The following is a 21,821-nucleotide window of genomic DNA, read 5'->3' as shown; positions in this document are numbered from 1 at the left end:
GTCCATATCCTCAGACAAGCAGAGAAATGTAGCAGACTATGTGTATGTGCCCATCTGAACAGAAAAAAACCCACTGAGTTCACTTTGACTTCCTTTTTTGTCATTGTAGTTTATGTCCCCATCAGAGGTTCATCTGAATTACATTTTTAGTGGGATTTATGCAGAATCATCCAAATCCAATGCAGAAACGCTTCAGGTTTCAGCTTTATTGCTGTATAGAAAAAATAATGTCTAAGATAATCATAAAAATATATATTATTATTTTTCTAAATAAATGTCATGCATGGTACAAATGGCAGTAGGTTCAGTTGAGAAAATGTAAGAAGAGAAAGAGACAAAACAAGAAAAACACGACAGCAATGATGTGATGTGCATTGCACAAAATGTGTAGACTTTATCCACCTGGCAGCCATGGTCCAGAAGAAGTTGTAGAATATCCAAGTTTTCATTTTCAATGGATATTGTAATGGCGTTTCTTCCTAAGACATCTACTGAATTAATATTTAATTCCTCTGAACTGTTCTCTTCCAACAGCTTTTTAACCATGTAATAGTCGCCTAAAAGAAAAGAGATGAAGTGATGAATAGCATTAGCAGATGATTAGCACATAAAGAAATACTCTAGTGAAAACCACAGATAGAAGAATTGGACAAGATAGATGAAGCCTGCCAACTAGCACTCATATATTACATCATATATAACTTTTATTAAAAGGATAATAATCAACAACCCAAGGAAGGAGAAGCAGAATACATCAATGGCTGGTGGGCAATCACATAAACAACCATGGTATGGAAGGATAGGAAGCGTTCATAATCATGAGTGGTACAGATCACAACAAACAATAGCAATGAGAAAGGTTCTGAAGAATGTTCCCCTGTGTAGGATCCTTTCCCTAAAGAAGTTCAAAATGACCATTTACATAGATAGTTTGGGTCGTTTGTCGTCCACTTTGTCTAATAAGTGGACTTTGAATAATAGTGTTTTGAGGCAGAACAGTTGAACAATTTCGTAAATCCAAAATTCCTTACTTACCAGCAGCAACTCACATACTCATGACCTAAATGGGTTTCCGCTGAAAACATATTATCTCCTATCAAAACAACTTTCTGATTTGGGGAGGTCCAACTGCTGGCACCTGCAACGATCGGCAGAACAGGGAAATTGTATCCCTCATAGAACGTTTTTCCCTGTTATAAAACAGAGCTTAGGTTGGATACCTGACCACCATTCCATTCATTCTCTATGGGGCTGCCAGGAAAAGCCGAGTGCAGCGCATGGCAGCCCCATAGGGAATAAATGCAGCAGCAGTTGGGCATGTGCACTGCGGCTCCACTCTAAAAGGGATAAAAGTTCCCTGTTCTGCTGATCGGTGCATGTCCCAGTAGGTGACCCCCACTGATCAGTAAGTTATCACCTAACCTGTGGATAGGAGAAACTTCTTTCCACTCGACAACCCCATTCCAACTTATGTCATTATTATGTAAAGGTATGGCAGTACCTTAAATATAGAAAAGAGTACATGAGGGTAAGTATCTGTAGAGAGCTACATGTATCAGAGAGAACATTCTGTGTGTTGAAGGATTATAATTAGTAAACACATTTGTTGATGACACCCGCTACAAGCCATCTGCCATCATCATTTGATACTAAGTACAGCAATAATCACAAAAGGAGGAAAACAGGAAAAAACCTCCACTATTCTAGAGAAAACACCAAAAAAACAGGCAAAGATTATTACCTGTCTAGGCCTCAAATTAAATGCACTATCATGGTGCAGCAGGCCCAAGTAAAGATGGTGACGACGCAGGTGCGGTAATACCAAATGAGACAGCCAGCCTACAATCAAGGATTGGCTGTTTGGCACACCAGTGCAAACAGATAATCTGCATGCGGCAGTGTTCACACAGAGAATGCAAAGCGACTGGATCACAGCCTATTAACCCCTTTACCCCCAAGGGTGGTTTGCACGTTAATGACCGGGCCAATTTTTACAATTCTGACCACTGTCCCTTTATGAGGTTATAACTCTGGAACGCTTCAATGGATCCTGGTGATTCTGACATTGTTTTCTCATGACATATTGTACTTCATGACAATGGTAAAAATTATTTGATAGTACCTGCGTTTATTTGTGAAAAAAACGGAAATTTGGCGAAAATTTCGCAATTTTCCAACTTTGAATTTTTATGCAATTAAATCACAGAGATATGTTACACAAAATACTTAATAAGTAACATTTCCCACATGTCTACTTTACATCAGCACAATTTTGGAACCAACATTTTTTTTTGTTAGGGAGTTATAAGGGTTAAAAGTTGACCAGCAATTTCTCATTTCTACAACACCATTTTATTTTAGGGACCACATCTCATTTGAAGTCATTTTGAGGGGTCTATATGATAGAAAATACCCAAGTGTGACACCATTCTAAAAACTACACCCCTCAAGGTGCTCAAAACCATATTCAAGAAGTTTATTAACCCTTCTGGTGCTTCACAGGAATTTTTTGAATGTTTAAATAAAAATGAACATTTAACTTTTTTTCACAAAAAATTTAATTCAGCTCCAATTTGTTTTATTTTACCAAGGGTAACAGGAGAAAATGGACCCCAAACATTGTTGTACAATTTGTCCTGAGTATGCCAATACCCCACATGTGGGGGTAAACCACTGTTTGGGCGCATGGCAGAGCTCGGAAGCGAAGGAGTGCCATTTGACTTTTCAATGCAAAATTGACTGGAATTGAGATGGGACGCCATGTTTCGTTTGGAGAGCCCCTGATGTGGCTAAACATTGAAACCCCCCACAAGTGACACCATTTTGGAAAGTAGACCCCCTAAGGAGCTTATCTAGAGGTGTGGTGAGCACTTTGACCCAACAAGTGCTTCACAGAAGTTTATAATGTAGAACCGTAAAAATAAAAAATCATATTTTTTCACAAAAATTATCTTTTCGCCCCCAATTTTTTATTTTCCCAAGGGTAAGAGAAGAAATTGGACCCCAAAAGTTGTTGTACAATTTGTCCTGAGTACGCTGATAGCCAATATGTGGGGGTAAACCACTGTTTGGGCGGATGGGAGAGCTCGGAAGGGAAGGAGCGCCGTTTGACTTTTCAATGCAAAATTGACAGGAATTGAGATGGGACGTCATGTTGCGTTTGAAGAGCCACTGATGTGCCTAAACATTGAAACCCCCCACAAGTGACACCATTTTGGAAAGTAGACCCCCTAAGGAACTTATCTAGAGGTGTGGTGAGCACTTTGACCCACCAAGTGCTTCACAGAAGTTTATAATGTAGAACCGTAAAAATAAAAAATCATATTTTTTCACAAAAATTATCTTTTTGCCCCCAATTTTTTATTTTCCCAAGGGTAAGAGAAGAAATTAGACCCCAAAAGTTGTTGTACAATTTGTCCTGAGTACGCTGATAGCCAATATGTGGGGGTAAACCACTGTTTGGGCGGATGGGAGAGCTCGGAAGGGAAGGAGCGCCGTTTGACTTTTCAATGCAAAATTGACAGGAATTGAGATGGGACGTCATGTTGCGTTTGAAGAGCCACTGATGTGCCTAAACATTGAAACCCCCCACAAGTGACACCATTTTGGAAAGTAGACCCCCTAAGGAACTTATCTAGAGGTGTGGTGAGCACTTTGACCCACCAAGTGCTTCACAGAAGTTTATAATGCAGAGCCGTAAAAATAAAACAAAATTTTTTTCCCACAAAAATTATTTTTTTAGCCCCCAGTTTTGTATTTTCCTGAGGGTAACAGGAGAAATTGGACCCCAAAATTTGTTGCCCAATTTGTCCTGAGTGCGATGATACACCATATGTGGGGGGAACCACTGTTTGGGCACATGGGAGGGCTCAGAAGGGAAGGAGTGCCATTTGAATGCAGACTTAAATGGAATGGTCTGCAGGTGTCACATTGCGTTTGCAGAGCCCCTAATGTACCTAAACAGTAGAAACCCCCCACAAGTGACACCATTTTGGAAAGTAGACCCCCTTAGGAACTTATCTAGATGTGTGCTGAGCGCTTTGACCCACCAAGGGCTTCACAGAAGTTTATAATGGAGAGCCGTAAAAATAAAACAAAAATGTTTTCCCACAAAAATTATTTTTTAGCCCCCAGTTTTGTATTTTCCCGAGGGTAACAGGAGAAATTCGACCCCACAATTTGTTGTCCAATTTGTCCTGAGTGCGCTGATACCCCATATGTGAGGGGAACGACTGTTTGGGCGCATGGGAGGGCTCGGAAGGGAAGGAGCTCCATTTGGAATGAGGACTTAGATGGAATGGTCTGCAGGTGTCACATTGCATTTGCAGAGCCCCTAATGTACCTAAACAGTAGAAACCTCCCACAAGTGACACCATTTTGGAAACTAGACCCCCTAAGGAACTCATCTAGATGTGTTGTGATAGCTTTGAACCCCCAAGTGTTTCAGTACAGATTGTAACGCAGAGCCGTGAAAATTAAAAAAAAAAATCTTTCCCCCCAAAATTATTTTTTAGGCCCCAGTTTTGTATTTTCCCGAGGGTAAGAGGAGAAATTCGACCCCAAAAGTTGTTGTCCAATTTGTCCTGAGTACGCTGATACCCCGTATGTTGGGGGAAACCACCGTTTGAGCGCATGGCAGAGCTCGGAAGGGAAGGAGCGCCATTTGGAATGCAGACTTAGATGGAATGGTCTGCAGACGTCACATTGCGTTTGCAGAACCCCTAATGTACCTAAACAGTAGAAACCCCCCACAAGTGACCCCATATTGGAAACTAGACCCCCCAGGTAACTAATCTAGATGTGTTGTGAGAACTTTGAACCCCCAAGTGTTTCACTACAGTTTATAACGCAGAGCCGTGAAAATAAAAAATCTTTTTTTTTCCCACAAAAAATATGTTTTAGCCCCGAGTTTTGTATTTTCCCAAGGGTAGCAGGAGAAATTGGACCCCAAAAGTTGTTGTCCTATTTGTCCTGAGTACGCTGATACCCCATATGTTGGGGTAAACCCCTGTTTGGGCACACGGGAGAGCTCGGAAGGGAAGAAGCACTGTTTTACTTTTTCAACGCAGAATTGGCTGGAATTGAGATCGGACGCCATGTCGCGTTTGGAGAGCCCCTGATGTGCCTAAACAGTGGAAACCCCCCAATTATAACTGAAACCCTAATCCAAACACATCCCTAACCCTAATCCCAACAGTAACCCTAACCACACCTCTAACCCTGACACACCCCTAACCCTAATCCCAACCCTATTCCCAACCGTAAATGTAATCTAAACCCTAACTGTAACTTTAGCCCCAACCCAAACTGTAGCCCTAGCCCTAACCCTAGCCCTAACCCTAATCCTAACCCTAGCCCTAACCCTAGCCCTAACCCTATCCCTAACCCTAACCCTAGCCCTAGCCCTAGCCCTAACCCTAGCCCTAACCCTAGCCCTAACCCTAGCCCTAACCCTAGCCCTAACCCTAACCCTAGCCCTAACCCTAACCCTAGCCCTAACCCTAGCCCTAACCCTAACCCTAGCCCTAACCCTAGCCCTAACCCTAGCCCTAACCCTAGCCCTAGCCCTAGCCCTAACCCTAGCCCTAACCCTAGCCCTAACTCTAACCCTAGCCCTAATGGGAAAATGGAAATAAATACATTTTTTTAATTTTTCCCTAACTAAGGGGGTGATGAAGGGGGGTTTGATTTACTTTTATAGCGGGTTTTTTAGCGGATTTTTATGATTGGCAGCCGTCACACACTGAAAGACGCTTTTTATTGCAAAAAATATTTTTTGCGTTACCACATTTTGAGAGCTATAATTTTTCTATATTTTGGTCCACAGAGTCATGTGAGGTCTTGTTTTTTGCGGGACGAGTTGATGTTTTTATTGGTAACATTTTCGGGCACGTGACATTTTTTGATCGCTTTTTATTCCGATTTTTGTGAGGCAGAATGACCAAAAACCAGCTATTCATGAATTTCTTTTGGGGGAGGCGTTTATACCGTTCCGCGTTTGGTAAAATTGATGAAGCAGTTTTATTCTTCGGGTCAGTACGATTACAGCGACACCTCATTTATATCATTTTTTTATGTTTTGGCGTTTTTATACGATAAAAACTATTTTATAGAAAAAATAATTATTTTTGCATTGCTTTATTCTCAGGACTATAACTTTTTTATTTTTTTGCTGATGATGCTGTATGGCGGCTAGTTTTTTGCGGGACAATATGACGCTTTCAGCGGTACCATGGTTAGTTATATCTGTCTTTTTGATCGCGTGTTATTCCACTTTTTGTTCGGCGGTATGATAATAAAGCGTTGTTTTTTGCCTCGTTTTTTTTTTTTTTTCTTACGGTGTTTACTGAAGGGGTTAACTAGTGGGCCAGTTTTATAGGTCGGGCCGTTACGGACGCGGCGATACTAAATATGTGTACTTTTATTGTTTTTTTTTTTTATTTAGATAAAGAAATGTATTTATGGGAATAATATATTTTTTTTTTTTTTCATTATTTTGGAATATTTTTTTTTTATTTTTTTTTACACATTTGAAATTTTTTTTTTTAACTTTTTTACTTTGTCCCAGGGGGGGACATCACAGATCAGTGATCTGACAGTTTGCACAGCACTCTGTCAGATCACTGATCTGACATGCAGCGCTGCAGCCTTCACAGTGCCTGCTCTGAGCAGGCTCTGTGAAGCCACCTCCCTCCCTGCAGGACCCGGATCCGTGGCCATCTTGGATCCGGGGCTGGAGGGAGCAGGGAGGGAGGTGAGACCCTCGCAGCAACGCGATCACATCGCGTTGCTGCGGGGGGCTCAGGGAAGCCCGCAGGGAGCCCCCTCCCTGCTCGGTGCTTCCCTGTACCGCCGGCACATCGCGATCATCTTTGATCGCGGTGTGCCGGGGGTTAATGTGCCGGGGGCGGTCCGTGACCGCTCCTGGCACATAGTGCCGGATGTCAGCTGCGATAAACAGCTGACACCCGGCCGCGATCGGCGGCGCTCCCCCCGTGAGCGCTGCCGATCGCATATGACGTACTATTGCGTCCTTGGGAAGTAAAGCCCACCCCACATGGACGCAATAGTACGTCTAATGGCAGAAAGGGGTTAATAATCACCCTGTGGCTGGCTGCCCAGTGCTAACTTTTTTTTGGTGTTTTCTCTAGAATAGTGGAGTTTTCATCTTTTTTCCTCCTTTTGTGGTTTTTGTTGTTAGAGTAAGACTGGCAAGTGTGAGAACCCATCACGTGGGTTGCCAGCTTACGTATTATGGCCATAATATTAACTAATACCTTACATACTTTGATTTGATATGTTCTTGTGCACTTTATTTATTTTTACTTTTTGAGGTGCAGTTTGGCCCAGATGGCTTTGTAAATTTTAGCAATTGTTGATAGCACAGGACGCAGTACAGTTAACACTGGGCAGCCCGTCACACGGCGATTATTAGTAGGCTGTGATTCAGTTGCTTTGCATTCTCTGTGTGAACATTGCGCAATGCAGATTATCTGTTTGCACTGGTGTGCAAAACGGCCAATCCCTAATTGTAGGCTGGCTGTCTCATTTGGTATTACCGCACCTGTGTATTCGCCATCTTTTCTTGGGCCCGCTGCAGCATGACAGTGCATTTTATTTGAGGCCTTGACAGGTAAGCATCTTTGCCTGTTTTTTTGGTGTTTTCTCTAATTACGGCAATATAGTAGAAACTAATGGACTCCTTGTATAACAACACTATTATTATTATTATATATTTATATAGCATAATTGATTCCAAGGTGCTGTAGATGAGAAGGGGTTACATACAAATTACAGATATCACTTACAGTAAGCAAACTAACAATTACAGACTGATACAGAGGGGCAAGGACCCTGCCCCTGGGAGCTTACATTCTATAGGATGGTAGGGAAACAGACAATAGGTTGAGGGTTACAGGAGCTCCAGTGTTGGTGAGGCAGTAGCTCCGGTAGTGGTAGGGAGGCAGTGGGGTCAGTGCATGCTGTAGGCTTTCCTGAAGAGGTGGGTTTTCAGGTTCCATCTGAAGGATCCGAATGTGGTTGATAGTCGGACGTGTTGGGGCAAAGAATTCCAAATGATGTGGCATATCCAGGAGAAGTCATGGAGGCGGTTGGGTGAGGAGCGAATGGTGTGGATGAGAGAAGGAGGTCTTGGGAGGACCGGAGATTATGTGAGGAAAGATATCGGGAGATTAGTTCAGAGATATATGGAGGAGACAGGTTAAAGATGGCTTTGTAGGTCAGTATTAGTAATTTGAACTGGCTACACTGAGGGAATGGGAGCCAGTGACGTGATTTGCAGAGGGGAAAAGCGGAGGAGTAGTGAGGGGAGAGACGAATTAGTTGGGCAGCAGAGTTAAGGATGGACTGGAGAGGTGCAAGATTGTTAGCAGGGAGGCCACAGAAATGGATGTTGCAGTAGTCGAGGCGGGAGATGATGAAGGCAAGCACAAGCATTTTAGTAGATTGACGGTTGAGGAAATGATGGATTCTGGAGATATTTTTGAGCTGGAGGCGACAGGAGGTGGAAAGAGCTTGGATGTGTGGGTTGAAGTACAGGGCAGATTCAAGGGTTACTCCGAGGCAGTGGACTTCCGGTATGGGGGAAAGCGTGATGTCGTTAATTGCGATAGATAGGTCAGGCAAGGAAGATCTATGAGATGGAGGAAAGATGTTGAGTTCAGATTTGTCCACATTGAGTTTAAGGAAGTGAGATGAGAAGAAGGAGAATATGGCTGATAGACACTCCGGGATTCTGGACGGCAGAGAGATGACGTCTGGGCCAGCGAGGTAGATCTGAGAGGATCTGTAGTAGGAGGCAGTGGTCAACTGTGTCGAAAGCAGAGGACAGGTCTAGAAGGAGGAGTATAGAGTATTGTCCTTCAGCTTTGGCTGTAAGTAGGTCATTAGTAATTTTGGTCAGGGCTGTCTCAGTTGAGTGATGGAGATGGAAACCAGATTGCAGATCGTCAAAGAGCAAGTTAGATGAGAGGTGGAAGGAAATTTCAGCGTGGACGTGCTGCTCCAGGAGTTTGGAAGCAAATCGGAGCAGCGATATTTGGGCAATAGCTGGACATAGCAGTTGGATCGAGGGTTGGCTTTTTAAGGATAGACGTGATTGTGGCATGTTGGAAAGCAGAAGGGAAGGTACCAGAAGTTAGTGATAGGTTGAAGAGGTGGGTTAGGGATGGGATAAGAGTGGCGATGAGGTTGGGGAGGAAGTGCACAGGTGGTGAGGTGCGATTTGGAGAGGAGACACGCTCCCTGTTGTGAATTCCGCTCTTGGGCTCCCTCCGGTGGTTGTAAGTGGCACTTTTGTGAGTTCTGCTCTTGGGCTCCCTCTTGTGGTTTCTAGTGGTATGGCTGCTCCTTGGAGTTAGCTGTCATCAGCTGCCTCCACTTATCGTTTCTTCTGCTCGGCTATTTAAGTCTGGCTCTATCTTCAGCCAGTGCCACTTGTAAATGGTTCCTGGTTGGATTCACATCTCTTTGGAGTTCCCTGTTATCCTGACCAGTTCAGCTAAGCTAGGTTTTTGCTTGCCCTTTTCTGTCCATAGATTGTGGACTTATCCATTCTGTGCTTTCTATGTTTGTCCAGCTTATCAGTGTAATTAATTCTGTCTTGCTGGAAGCTCTGGGAGGCAGATTTGCCCTCCACACCTTTAGTCAGGTGTGGAGATTTTTTGTAAACTCTGCGTGGATTTTTGTAGTGTTTTATACTGACCACACAGTATTCCATCCTGTCCTATCTATTTAGTTAGACTGGCCTCCTGTGCTCATCCTGGTTTCATTCTGTGTATGTATTTTCCCTCTCCACTCACAGTCATTATTTGTGGGGGGCTAATCTATCCTTTGGGGATTTTCTCTGAGGCAAGATAGCTTTCCTGCTTTTATCTTTAGGGGTAGTTAGCTCTTAGGCTGTGACGAGATGCCTAGGGAGAGTTAGGAGCATTCCACGGCTACTTCTAGTGTTGTGTTGAGCTTAGGGACTGCGGTCAGTACAGTTACCACTTCCTTCAGAGCTCGTTCCATGTTGCTCCTAGACCACCGTATCATAACAGTACAAGTGGCCAAAAATGAATTAAATGCATCTCAAAAGAAGGAAAAGAAAGTTCTGAACCATTTTTTTTTCTGTGCTCTAGTTTGTCTTTTTTTTTTCTTTTCCTCTTGATATCTGGGTGGTTCAGGATATATGCTTTGGCATGGATGTTCAGGGTTTGTTTTCTCGTGTGGATCAACTTGCTGCAAGAGTACAGAGTATCCAAGACTATGTTGTCCAGACTCCGGCTTTAGAGCCCAGAATTCCTACTCCTGATTTGTTTTTTGGGGACAGATCCAAGTTTTTGAACTTTAAAAATAACTGCAAATTGTTTTTTGCTTTGAAACCCCGTTCTTCTGGTGATCGCATTCAGCAAGTAAAAATCATCATATCCTTGCTGCGTGGTGACCCTCAAGACTGGGCTTTTTCTCTTGAAACAGGGGATCCGGCATTATTGAATGTAGATGCATTTTTTCAAGCACTCGGATTATTGTATGACAAACCTAATTCTGTGGATCATGGGGAAAAAACCCTGTTGGCCTTGTGTCAAGGTCAGGAAGCGGCAGAGTTATACTGCCAGAAATTTAGAAAATGGTCTGTGCTCACTAAATGGAATGAAGAGGCTCTGGCTGCTATTTTCAGAAAAGGTCTTTCTGAAACCCTTAAAGATGTTATGGTGAGCTTTCCTACGCCTGCCAGTTTGAGCGAATCTATGTCTCTAGCCATTCAGATTGATCGGCGTCTGCGCGAGCGCAAAGCTGTGCACCATATGGCAGTATCCTCTGAGCAAAGTCCTGAACCTATGCAATGTGATAGGATTTTGACTAGAATAGAACGGCAGGAATTCAGACGTCAGAATAGGCTGTGTTTTTACTGTGGTGATTCGGCTCATGTTATCTCTGATTGCCCTAAGCGTACTAAGAGAGTCGCTAGGTCTGTTACCATTAGTACTATACCACCTAAATTTCTCTTATCTGTGACCCTGATTTGCTCATTGTCGTCCTTTTCTGTCAAGGCATTTGTGGATTCAGGCGCTGCCCTGAACTTAATGGACTTAGAATTCTCCAGGCGCTGTGGTTTTTCCCTGCAGCCTTTGCAGAGCCCTATTCCTTTGAGGGGCATTGATGCTACACCCTTGGCCAAGGATAAACCTCAGTACTGGACACAGATGACTATGTACATGGCTCCTGCACATCAGGAAGATTGCCGTTTTCTGGTGTTGCATAACCTGCATGATGTTGTTGTACTGGGATTTCCATGGTTACAGGAACATAATCCGGTGCTGGATTGGAAAACTATGTCGGTGACTAGTTGAGGTTGTCGAGGAGTACATAGTGACGTTCCTTTGATGTCAATTTCCTCTTCCCCCTCCTCTGAGGTCCCTGAGTTTTTGTCGGATTTCGAGGATGTATTTGATGAGCCCAAGTCCAGTTCCCTTCCTCCGCACAGGGACTGTGATTGTGCTATTAACTTGATTCCTGGTTGTAAGTTCCCTAAGGGCCGACTTTTCAATCTGTCTGTGCCAGAGCATGCCGCCATGCGGAGCTATGTTAAGGAATCTTTGGAGAAAGGGCATATTCGGCCCTCTTCGTCACCATTGGGAGCGGGTTTCTTTTTTGTTGCTAAGAAGGATGGCTCCTTGAGACCCTGTATTGATTATCGTCTTCTTAATAAGATCACGGTCAAATTCCAATACCCCTTGCCTTTGCTTTCTGATTTGTTTGCTCAGATTAAGGGGGCTAGTTGGTTTACTAAGATTGACCTCCGAGGGGCATATAATCTTGTTCGTATTAAACAGGGTGACGAATGGAAAACTGCATTTAATACGCCCGAAGGCCATTTTGAATACCTTGTGATGCCATTCGGGCTCTCTAATGCTCCATCCGTGTTCCAGTCTTTCATGCATGATATTTTCCGCAATTATCTTGATAAATTCATGGTCGTATATTTGGATGATATTTTGATTTTTTCCGATGATTGGGAGTCTCATGTGAAGCAGGTCAGGATGGTGTTCCAGATCCTTCGTGATAATGCTTTATTTGTGAAGGGGTCTAAGTGCCTATTCGGAGTTCAGAAGGTCTCTTTTTTGGGTTTTATTTTTTCTCCCTCATCTATAGAAATGGATCCTGTTAATGTCCAAGCTATTCATGACTGGATCCAACCCACATCTGTGAAGGGTCTTGAAAAATTTTTGGGTTTTGCTAATTTCTATCGCCGTTTCATTGCCAACTTTTCCAGTGTGGTTAAGCCCCTTACTGATTTGACGAAGAAAGGCGCTGATGTGATGAATTGGTCCTCTGAGGCTGTTGAGGCCTTTCAGGAGCTTAAACGCCGATTTACTGCTGCCCCTGTGTTGCGTCAACCGGATGTTTCTCTTCCTTTTCAGGTTGAGGTCGAAGCTTCTGAGATTGGGGCAGGGGCCGTTTTGTCTCAGAGGGAGTCTGATGGTTCTTTGATGAAACCGTGTGCTTTTTTTCCAGAAAGTTTTCGCCTGCGGAACGCAATTATGATGTCGGCAATCGGGAGTTGTTGGCTATGAAGTGGGCGTTTGAGGAGTGGCGACATTGGCTTGAGGGAGCTAAACACCGTGTTGTGGTCCTGACCGATCATAAGAATCTGATTTACCTCGAGTCGGCCAAGCGGCTGAATCCTAGACAGGCTCGATGGTCCCTGTTTTTCTCCCGTTTTGATTTTGTGGTCTCGTATCTTCCGGGATCTAAGAATGTTAAGGCTGATGCCCTCTCTAGGAGTTTTTCGCCTGATTCTCCTGGAGTCCTTGAGCCGGTTGGCATTCTTAAGGAGGGGGTGATTCTTTCTGCTATCTCCCCTGATTTGCGGCAGGTGCTTCAGGAATTTCAGGCTGATAGGCCTGACCGCTGTCCAGTGGGGAAGCTGTTTGTTCCTGATAGATGGACAAGTAAGGTAATTTCTGAGGTTCATTGTTCAGTGTTGGCTGGGCATCCTGGGATTTTTGGTACCAGAGATTTGGTTGCTAGGTCCTTTTGGTGGTCCTCCTTGTCGCGCGATGTGCGTGCTTTTGTGCAGTCCTGTGGGACTTGCGCCCGGGCCAAGCCTTGCTGTTCCCGCGCTAGTGGGTTGCTTTTGCCTTTGCCGATCCCTGAGAGGCCCTGGACGCATATTTCCATGGATTTCATTTTGGATCTTCCTGTTTCCCAGAAGAAGTCTGTTATCTGGGTTGTTTGTGACCAGTTCTCTAAAATGGTCCATCTGGTACCTTTGCCTAAGTTGCCTTCCTCCTCAGATCTGGTTCCATTATTTTTTCAGCATGTGGTTCGTTTGCATGGCATTCCGGAGAATATTGTGTCTGACAGAGGTTCTCAGTTTGTCTCTAGATTTTGGCGGGCCTTTTGTGCTAGGATGGGCATTGATTTGTCTTTTTCTTCGGCATTTCATCCTCAGACTAATGGCCAAACTGAGCGAACTAATCAGACCTTGGAGACCTATTTGAGATGCTTTGTGTCCGCTGATCAGGATGATTGGGTGTCTTTCTTGCCGTTAGCCGAGTTTGCCCTTAATAATCGGGCTAGTTCGGCTACTTTGGTTTCACCTTTCTTTTGTAATTTTGGTTTTCATCCTCGTTTTTCTTCTGGGCAGGTTGAGCCTTCTGATTGTCCTGGTGTTAATTCTGTGGTGGACAGGCTGCAGCAGATTTGGACTCATGTGGTGGACAATTTGACGTTGTCTCAGGAAAGGGCTCAACGTTTTGCCAACCGTCGTCGGTGTGTTGGTCCCCGGCTTCATGTGGGGGATTTGGTTTGGTTGTCTTCTCGTCATGTTCCTATGAAGGTTTCTTCTCCTAAGTTTAAGCCTCGGTTTATTGGTCCTTATAAAATTTCTGAAATTATTAATCCGGTGTCTTTTCGTTTGGCTCTTCCTGCCTCTTTTGCCATTCATAATGTTTTCCATAGATTTTTGTTGCGGAGATATGTGGTGCCCGTTGTTCCCTCGGTTGACCCTCCTGCCCCGGTGTTGGTTGAGGGAGAGTTGGAATATGAGGTTGAGAAGATTTTGGATTCTCGTTTTTCGAGGCGGAGGCTTCAGTATGGAAGGGTTATGGCCAGGAGGATAATTCTTGGGTTGTTGCCTCCGATTTCCATGCCACCGATTTGGTTCGTGCTTTTCACTTGGCTCGTCCTGATCGGCCTGGGGGCTCTGGTGAGGGTTCGGTGACCCCTCCTCAAGGGGGGGTACTGTTGTGAATTCCACTCTTGGGCTCCCTCCGGTGGTTGTAAGTGGCACTTTTGTGAGTTCTGCTCTTGGGCTCCCTCTTGTGGTTTCTAGTGGTATGGCTGCTCCTTGGAGTTAGCTGTCATCAGCTGCCTCCACTTATCGTCTCTTCTGCTCGGCTATTTAAGTCTGGCTCTATCTTCAGCCAGTGCCACTTGTAAATGGTTCCTGGTTGGATTCACATCTCTTTGGAGTTCCCTGTTATCCTGACCAGTTCAGCTAAGCTAAGTTTTTGCTTGCCCTTTTCTGTCCATAGATTGTGGACTTATCCATTCTGTGCTTTCTATGTTTGTCCAGCTTATCAGTGTAATTAATTCTGTCTTGCTGGAAGCTCTGGGAGGCAGATTTGCCCTCCACACCTTTAGTCAGGTGTGGAGATTTTTTGTAAACTCTGCGTGGATTTTTGTAGTGTTTTATACTGACCGCACAGTATTCCATCCTGTCATATCAATTTAGTTAGACTGGCCTCCTGTGCTCATCCTGGTTTCATTCTGTGTATGTATTTTCCCTCTCCACTCACAGTCATTATTTGTGGGGGGCTAATCTATCCTTTGGGGATTTTCTCTGAGGCAAGATAGCTTTCCTGCTTTTATCTTTAGGAGTAGTTAGCTCTTAGGCTGTGACGAGATGCCTAGGGAGAGTTAGGAGCATTCCACGGCTACTTCTAGTGTTGTGTTGAGCTTAGGGACTGCGGTCAGTACAGTTACCACTTCCTTCAGAGCTCGTTCCATGTTGCTCCTAGACCACCGTATCATAACAGCTCCCCTTCAGTGATGTTGGATAGGGAGGTTATGGAGTTTGGGCATTGGTCTGGTATACAAAGGGGTTGTGGTGGTTAAACAATGAAGACTTGCCTTGTTTGGTTGATCTTATTTTTAAAGTGTGTGGCAAAGTCATCAGCAGAGATGAGGTTGGTAGGAGGGGGCAGTGGGGGGGGGGACGGAGGAGGGAGTTAAAGGTTTTGATTAACTGTTTAGGGTTGTAGGATAGGGAAGATACAAGGGTTGTGAAGTAGGCCTGTTTAGCAGAGGTGAAAGCAGATTTGAAAGTGAGTGTTGCCTGTTTGAATGCAATTTGAATGTTGTGAAGTCGTCTTGCGAATGTGTTTTCTTCCAATGCCGCTCTGCAACCCTGGACACTTGACTGAGCTTTTGAGTGGTGTTATTGTGCCAGGTTTGTCTATTGATACGTTGCACTCTGCCATGAACAGGAGGGGCAACCGTTTCAATAGCTGACATAACATTAGGCCTGTAACTTTGTAGTAATCTATTTCCCATTTTCTTTGACACATTTATTATGTGCTAGAATACCTTGACTAGATCTTATATTTGACCAGAGGAAATAATTATATTTTATTTGTTTTGCAATTGTACTTTTATAATCAAGCATAAGAGAGAGGTGAGCTTTCTATTGATGGTAGACAAACCAAATGGATAAAAGTAGAAGCAATGCAAGCTGGGAAGTGAGGAAAGGTTTACGCACATAAAGTGCTGGTAGAATGCCTATAAAGATGAAGCACCCACTCAAGAAGAGTGCTGGCAAGTTATAGAGCTAAGGAATAGTGACAATTTCTTGAGATATCAGACTGGCATGTGCATCAAAACCATTTATGGACTGAGGGCAGATGGACCAGGCTTTTCTACAGGTTTTGTGTGATGGGACACGTAGGCTTTATATTGTGGGGCTAATAATATTCACTTTCATTTCCAGAGCAGCGTTCATCAGATTTATCAGCAGGGCACACATCCTGATAACTCATCTGTCATAGTCAGATGAATGATAAATGACTTGCATTCCTTTTTCAACATTTACATTGAAAAAAGCTGCACGCGACCTTTTTAATGATATCCGTCATACACAATACAACCATGTATTTCTAGGTATTTACAACTGGAAAGTAGTGAATTTAACTATGGCATCTGAAACTCGATGATACTTTCTGTATAGTTTTTCATGTAATGGGATAATACTGTGAGCGGGGGTCTTTCACATGGCAGTACTGCAGCTACTTATTTGCGCTCAAGTTTTCAACTAAACCACATTTATACCACTGTAGAGCTGCAGGCTACAGAACAATGGTTAAAATTACATTTTTAAAATAATATTGAGTCAATTCATGGGAAAATCCACATCTGTCCCAGAATTGGGAATTAAATTGGAATTAAAAGGAGCCCCTTTACCATCCATGACCACTGTCTTTCTGTTTTACAGAACCCATCTAAATTGCTGAGACGTGTAATAAAGCCATGAAAAGCATCTAGGAAAGCCTAGAAACTAATTTCATGACGATCCCAGACCTATCAGCTATCAGCATGGATGGCGAGAGATATAGAAATCTAAATGTCTGTGAGGACAGGAGGTCAGTGTCTGGATTGTATAGTCACAATTTACTGCACCCACAGTATTTAGTAGCTTCTAGTTAGATCCTTTATTAAATAGAAAATATCTAATCCTGCAGGTTAATCTTACAAGATTATCAAGTCCTTCTAAAATTAATACAAATTAATTTGATCATCAAAACTTTTGTTTTTTTCTACATAATCTTAATATTAATATTCCCAATTGTTGTTGGAGATGTTGTAATACTATAGGTGACTTATGTCATTTATTCTGGTCATGTACAGGAATTCAAGGTTTTTGGAAAATAGTTACGGTAACACTTTTATTTTTAGGGTATGTTCACACGTTCAGGATTTCCATCCTTTTTTTTTCAGGACAGTTTTTTTAAAAAACTGCAGCTCTTGGCAGAAAACGCAGGTCCTTTTTTTGTCCGTTTTTGATGCGTTTTTGATGCGTTTTTTGATGCGTTTTTTTGATGCGTTTTTTTATCCTTTTTTTACTGTGTGTTTCCTAGGAAGCTTTTTAGGGCTAAAATGGCTGAAAATACCTAACCCTACCCCTAACCCTACCCCTAACCCTACCCCTAACCCTAACCCTAACCCTACCCCTAACCCTACCCCTAACCCTAACCCTAACCCTACCCCTAACCCTAACCCTACCCCTAACCCTACCCCTAACCCTAACCCTATTCTAACCTTAGTGAAAAAAAAAAAAAAAATTCTTAATTTTTTTTATTGTCCCTACCAATGGGGGTGACAAAGTGGGGGGGTGTCATTTACTATTTTTTTATTTTGATCACTGAGATAGGTTATATCTCAGTGATCAAAATGCACTTTGGAGCGAATCTGCCGGCCGGCAGATTCGGCGGGCGCACTGCGCATGCGCCCGCCATTTTGCAAGATGGCGGCGCCCAGGGAGAAGACGGCCGGACGGACACCGGGACGCCGGGTAAGTATAAGGGGGGGAGATTAGGGCACGGGGGGGGCATCGGAGCACTGGGGGGGCATCGGAGCACGGGGGGGGGCATCGGAGCACGGGGGGGGGCGGGATCGGAGCACGGGGGGCAGCCACACTCCGCCCACGCACTTCCGCCCGCTCCCCCGCACTTCCTGCTGCAGCGGTTCTGCACATCAAATCGCAGTAAAACCCGCAGATATATTTTTGATCTGCGGGTTTTACTGCGATTTTGACCTCACAATGGAGGTCTATGGGTGCAGAACCGCTGCGGTTCAGGAAGAAGAATTGACATGCTCCTTCTTTTTTCCGGGAGCTATTCAGCGCGTCTTTTTTTTTACAATTTCCGGACCATGTGCACAGTGTGTCCTGTTTTCCATAGGGTACAGTGTACTGTACCCTGCATGGAAAACAGCTGCGGAACCGCAGCGGCAAAACCGCCGCGGTTCCGCGGTAAAAAACGCACTGTGTGAACATGGCCTAAAGGTCATTGGCCTTTGAGGTACCCCTGGACCCCCAATTTTATCTTCTCAATATTCCCCCTCCATTCTGAGTCAATGTCCCATCCTGTTATTGTTCTTGTCTAAATATACTTAATAGATGTGGATTCTTCATTTTAAAGTATATTGACTGTTGATGTTAGGTTACTAAATCCCTAATCTGATGTGTACTGAAGGCTACTACCTTGAGTTTTATGTTTTTATCCTGTAACTCTATTTTGAAAATTCTAATAAAAATTCAGTTCTAAATAGAAAAATCTTTTGGTATTTTCATGCCAGGTTTCAACAACTCTGTCATAATGGGTAGAGCTGGGGCACAGCACGTGTGTCACACCATAGCTTGTTAAATTTATAATGAGCTGTGACATCACTTACGTCAGAAATCTTGCTCTAGTCAAACACAGGAGAAAGATTTCTGGCAGGGTGCATTGAAGTGCACGCCACTCATCAGACACTTCTGATTCATTAAGAGGCGTGCCTCTGTTAATGAATCAGAAGCGACTGACACCACCATGTCCCTTCATCAAGACTGGCAAGAAAAAAAAGGCCAATATCCCCGATTCATTAAGACCGGCTATTATCTCAACGGTCTTGATGAGGGGGCTTGATGTATCAGGCAAAAGCCTCTTAGTGGGTCAGGAGTGTCTGACCAGCTGCATTCCCATCCCACCCCAGATCCGTTCATTTTGGTGGGAAGAAGGAACACTGGCTTGAAAATGCCAAAAGGCACAATATTTTTGTGCAATTTTGAGTTGTGCAAAAATATTGTAACTTTTCAGAGTGATTTATGCCAGAATGCTGTTAAATTAGTTTTGATGAATCAAGGTCATTATCTGCAAATGGAGAGGTGACTGACCTGCCAAAATGACCAACAGGGCACCTTAACATCCCATACATAATGCCACCAAATATCCAGAACAACAGGAACAGTAATAGCCAACAGTATATAGTAATCTCCAAGTGGCCAGGACAAGCCTGCATCTAATAAATACAGTGGTCTTGATCCTCACAGATTTGACTCAAGTACTGCCATGAATGTCTACCACTAGAGGCAGCACATACTGGTAGCTTGATTAATGGTTAATAATAGACTGAGACTCTCAGAGACATGATGAGAAACTCCACAAAACTGATTTCATCTGCTCAGAGTTTCTAAATTAAGGAACGACCGGTACAGTGATGGAGAAAAGTAATTACGGTACATCTAATGTGTGATGAGATGTAATTCCCAGTGTTAATATACCTCTTAAGCTACACATTAATTAATGTTCATATGTTCTGTGTGCAACAGTGAGACGATGGGTAGTAGTAATTTGACTGAGTAGAGGAAATATCACTGTTTACTCTTGTGGGTCTGGAGGACGATCTATATACATCAAGTAGCATTTCCAGATTTACGTACTGCGATTACAAGCTATTTACATACAACGATGCAAAGCATTTTGATGTCAATGAACTATATAAGCATACTAATACTATAATCGCATTTACAAATGGACAGATAGATGTATGACCCAGTTAATAGAGACCATTGCAGCCTGTTATTATTAGGGAATAGACCGTGCCATTATTGTGGATTCAGTTTAAATCACCGTTTTTGTTATTTTAGAATTTTTGACTTTGCCTTTATGTTATTGGCCCACTCAATACGATGAAGTTTCTTTTGTTTGCGGCACTGTATTGAAATTGACATTGATAATCCAATTCTGCAACCCAAACGATTGTTGGTATTTGTACCTTAATATCCCCCTTGTTCCTTCTCTAGTCAAATTTCCTGTTGCTGACAGTTTTTGATCATCCCGCCACTGCCTGCTACTGACCCTAAATCTGGCTTCATCTTTTATTCTGTTCAATAGTCTAACTTTGTGAGACTTTTCCACTGTATAGGACTCATTCATAAATCGTTCTGAGCACGGATAGCTAATGGATAGATTGGCTGTGGGTCACTTGACCATAGCATGACAGGTTCATGTATTTCTATGAAACTGTCACTCACGGGTCAGGAGACTTGCCGCCAGTCCATGCAATGCGGTCCGAGATAAGACCAAGAGCCACAGATGTCTGCATGAGCCCTTAGATCGGTGTGCATTTCCAAGTATTACCTATGGCCAGGAGGAGTTGAATAGATTGAAGGGCTGTCCAATGCCCTACGGCTTCAATCATTGTTTATGGGAGTGACCATTATAAATGAGAATTTCTTGGTCCCTGAATCCAAAACCCTACTGGTACCAGAAGTAATAACATCCATATACATCATTCGCATGACCCCTGCAGCCAATCACTGAATTCGGTAGATTTGTAGCCCCACTGGAGCAATAGCATTGGATAGGCACAAGATGGTTAAGTAATGGTTTTATATTCTATGAAATTTACTACTCTGCGCCCAGTTTTGAAAATCTTTTTCATAGATAATACCTATGATCATATCCAGGAGTTGGTCAATCACCTGCCAACATGTTTAGTTCCATAAGAAAAGAGTGTTATGAGTGAACCACAAGATTTCCTTGAGCATAACACCAGGACTCCTTAAGAAGATATACAGTTTATCAATTGCTCCTCTAGGTTTCTTCTAAACACCACGATTCCATGTTATGGTCAAAAAAACTATTTGTTGGCCTACTGACCGCCAATGAAAAAGAAATCAGTGTATGTACAGTATATACATAAGAATATTAGATGGTATCCTCTACTGGTGCAATAAACAATGCTGAAATGAAAGACAATTTGCAGATATGTTCTTGTTTGTAAATGTATAATGGTGTGATACGGAGATGATGACTAGATAGATAGGTGATAGAAAGACGTACCTTTCTCGCAGGCTAGCAAGAAGAGCTTCTCATCTAAAGTGGTCTCTTCCTTCACTTCCCTGACATCTTTTAATGCCAGAAATTTATTTGGTGATGACGAGACAGTGCTCTGATATAGAGCAGCCATTGTGACCGAACTCCCATCAGATACCTCTCCCCTCTGTACTTCTCTTCAGCATCCAAAGCTATGGAGATGCCCCTTGCTGTTCTAGTGTTGTTGTGCCTTCTGATCCATCACATTCCTCCTACTCCCTTCCTATGACAGTCTCCAGCTGTATGGGGGTCTGCGATGCTCAGATGTAATGTGGGGCCTCATTGGCTGCGCTCTCTCTCCATCAGCCAGTGCACAGTGTTATATTATTGGCTCTCCCATGGCTTTTGCTTGTACGCTCATTGGTGGTGTCTGCAGAATGGTCAGTGATGTGCACTGCTTTCCCTCAGGAGCTTTGCATCAGCTGTCACAGGACAATGCTCACTGCTGCCAGTTATTATTACTGGGCATCTGCTCCTGCATTCCCAAATTAACCACTTCTGCTCCCCTCAGGCATGCTCAGTACTTAGATGCTGTGATCCTTCCTTTACTTGTGTAATGTGCAAGCTGATGACTATGGGCAGGAGTACGCTGATCCGTCTACTGGGCTCATGTGGGAATTATCATTACACCATTCATTCATTCATTCATTCATTCATTCATTCATTACAACCTGACGTGAGTTATGTAACACAGAAGTAATGTAAATAGGGTCTTCACAGTGGAAGAGGACAAGGACTCAGCATAGGCAGGTCCATATCGTCCCTTTCGGCTGTGTGCCCACAAAGAATTTCTAACGCTGCATATTTTTGCTGCATAAAAAAACACAGTGTCTTAGGCTGGGTTCACATTACTTTACTGGCGTTCGTTAGATGGACTACGTTACACCGCGGCATAACGCG

The 21,821-nt window shown here is 43.4% G+C and overlaps 1 protein-coding gene across 4 annotated transcripts in view; it reads right to left on the bottom strand.

Annotated features, from left to right (window-relative positions):
* Positions 1 to 21,375, bottom strand: part of TRPC1 (transient receptor potential cation channel subfamily C member 1) — a 173,636-nt gene extending 152,261 nt beyond the window's left edge. The window contains exons 1-2 of one of the 4 annotated variants that reach the window (XR_011312485.1): positions 20,889 to 21,162; positions 403 to 557 (exon numbers count right to left, since the gene is read on the bottom strand). Coding sequence is in view for 3 of the 4 variants with exons in the window: in XM_069727566.1 (XP_069583667.1) it covers positions 403 to 557; positions 20,889 to 21,015 (282 nt within the window). In the remaining variant the exon portion in view is untranslated. Of the gene's footprint in view, positions 1 to 402; positions 558 to 20,888 lie in introns of all 4 variants that reach the window. The other 3 variants (XM_069727566.1, XM_069727565.1, XM_069727567.1) reach the window with 3 other exon arrangements.
* Between the last annotated feature and the right edge of the window lie 446 nt (positions 21,376 to 21,821).

This window comes from Ranitomeya imitator, chromosome 5 (assembly GCF_032444005.1).
Source record: "Ranitomeya imitator isolate aRanImi1 chromosome 5, aRanImi1.pri, whole genome shotgun sequence".
NCBI lineage: Eukaryota > Metazoa > Chordata > Amphibia > Anura > Dendrobatidae > Ranitomeya > Ranitomeya imitator.
Note: the sequence above shows the minus strand (reverse complement) of the source record. Positions and strands in the feature narration are given on the sequence as shown.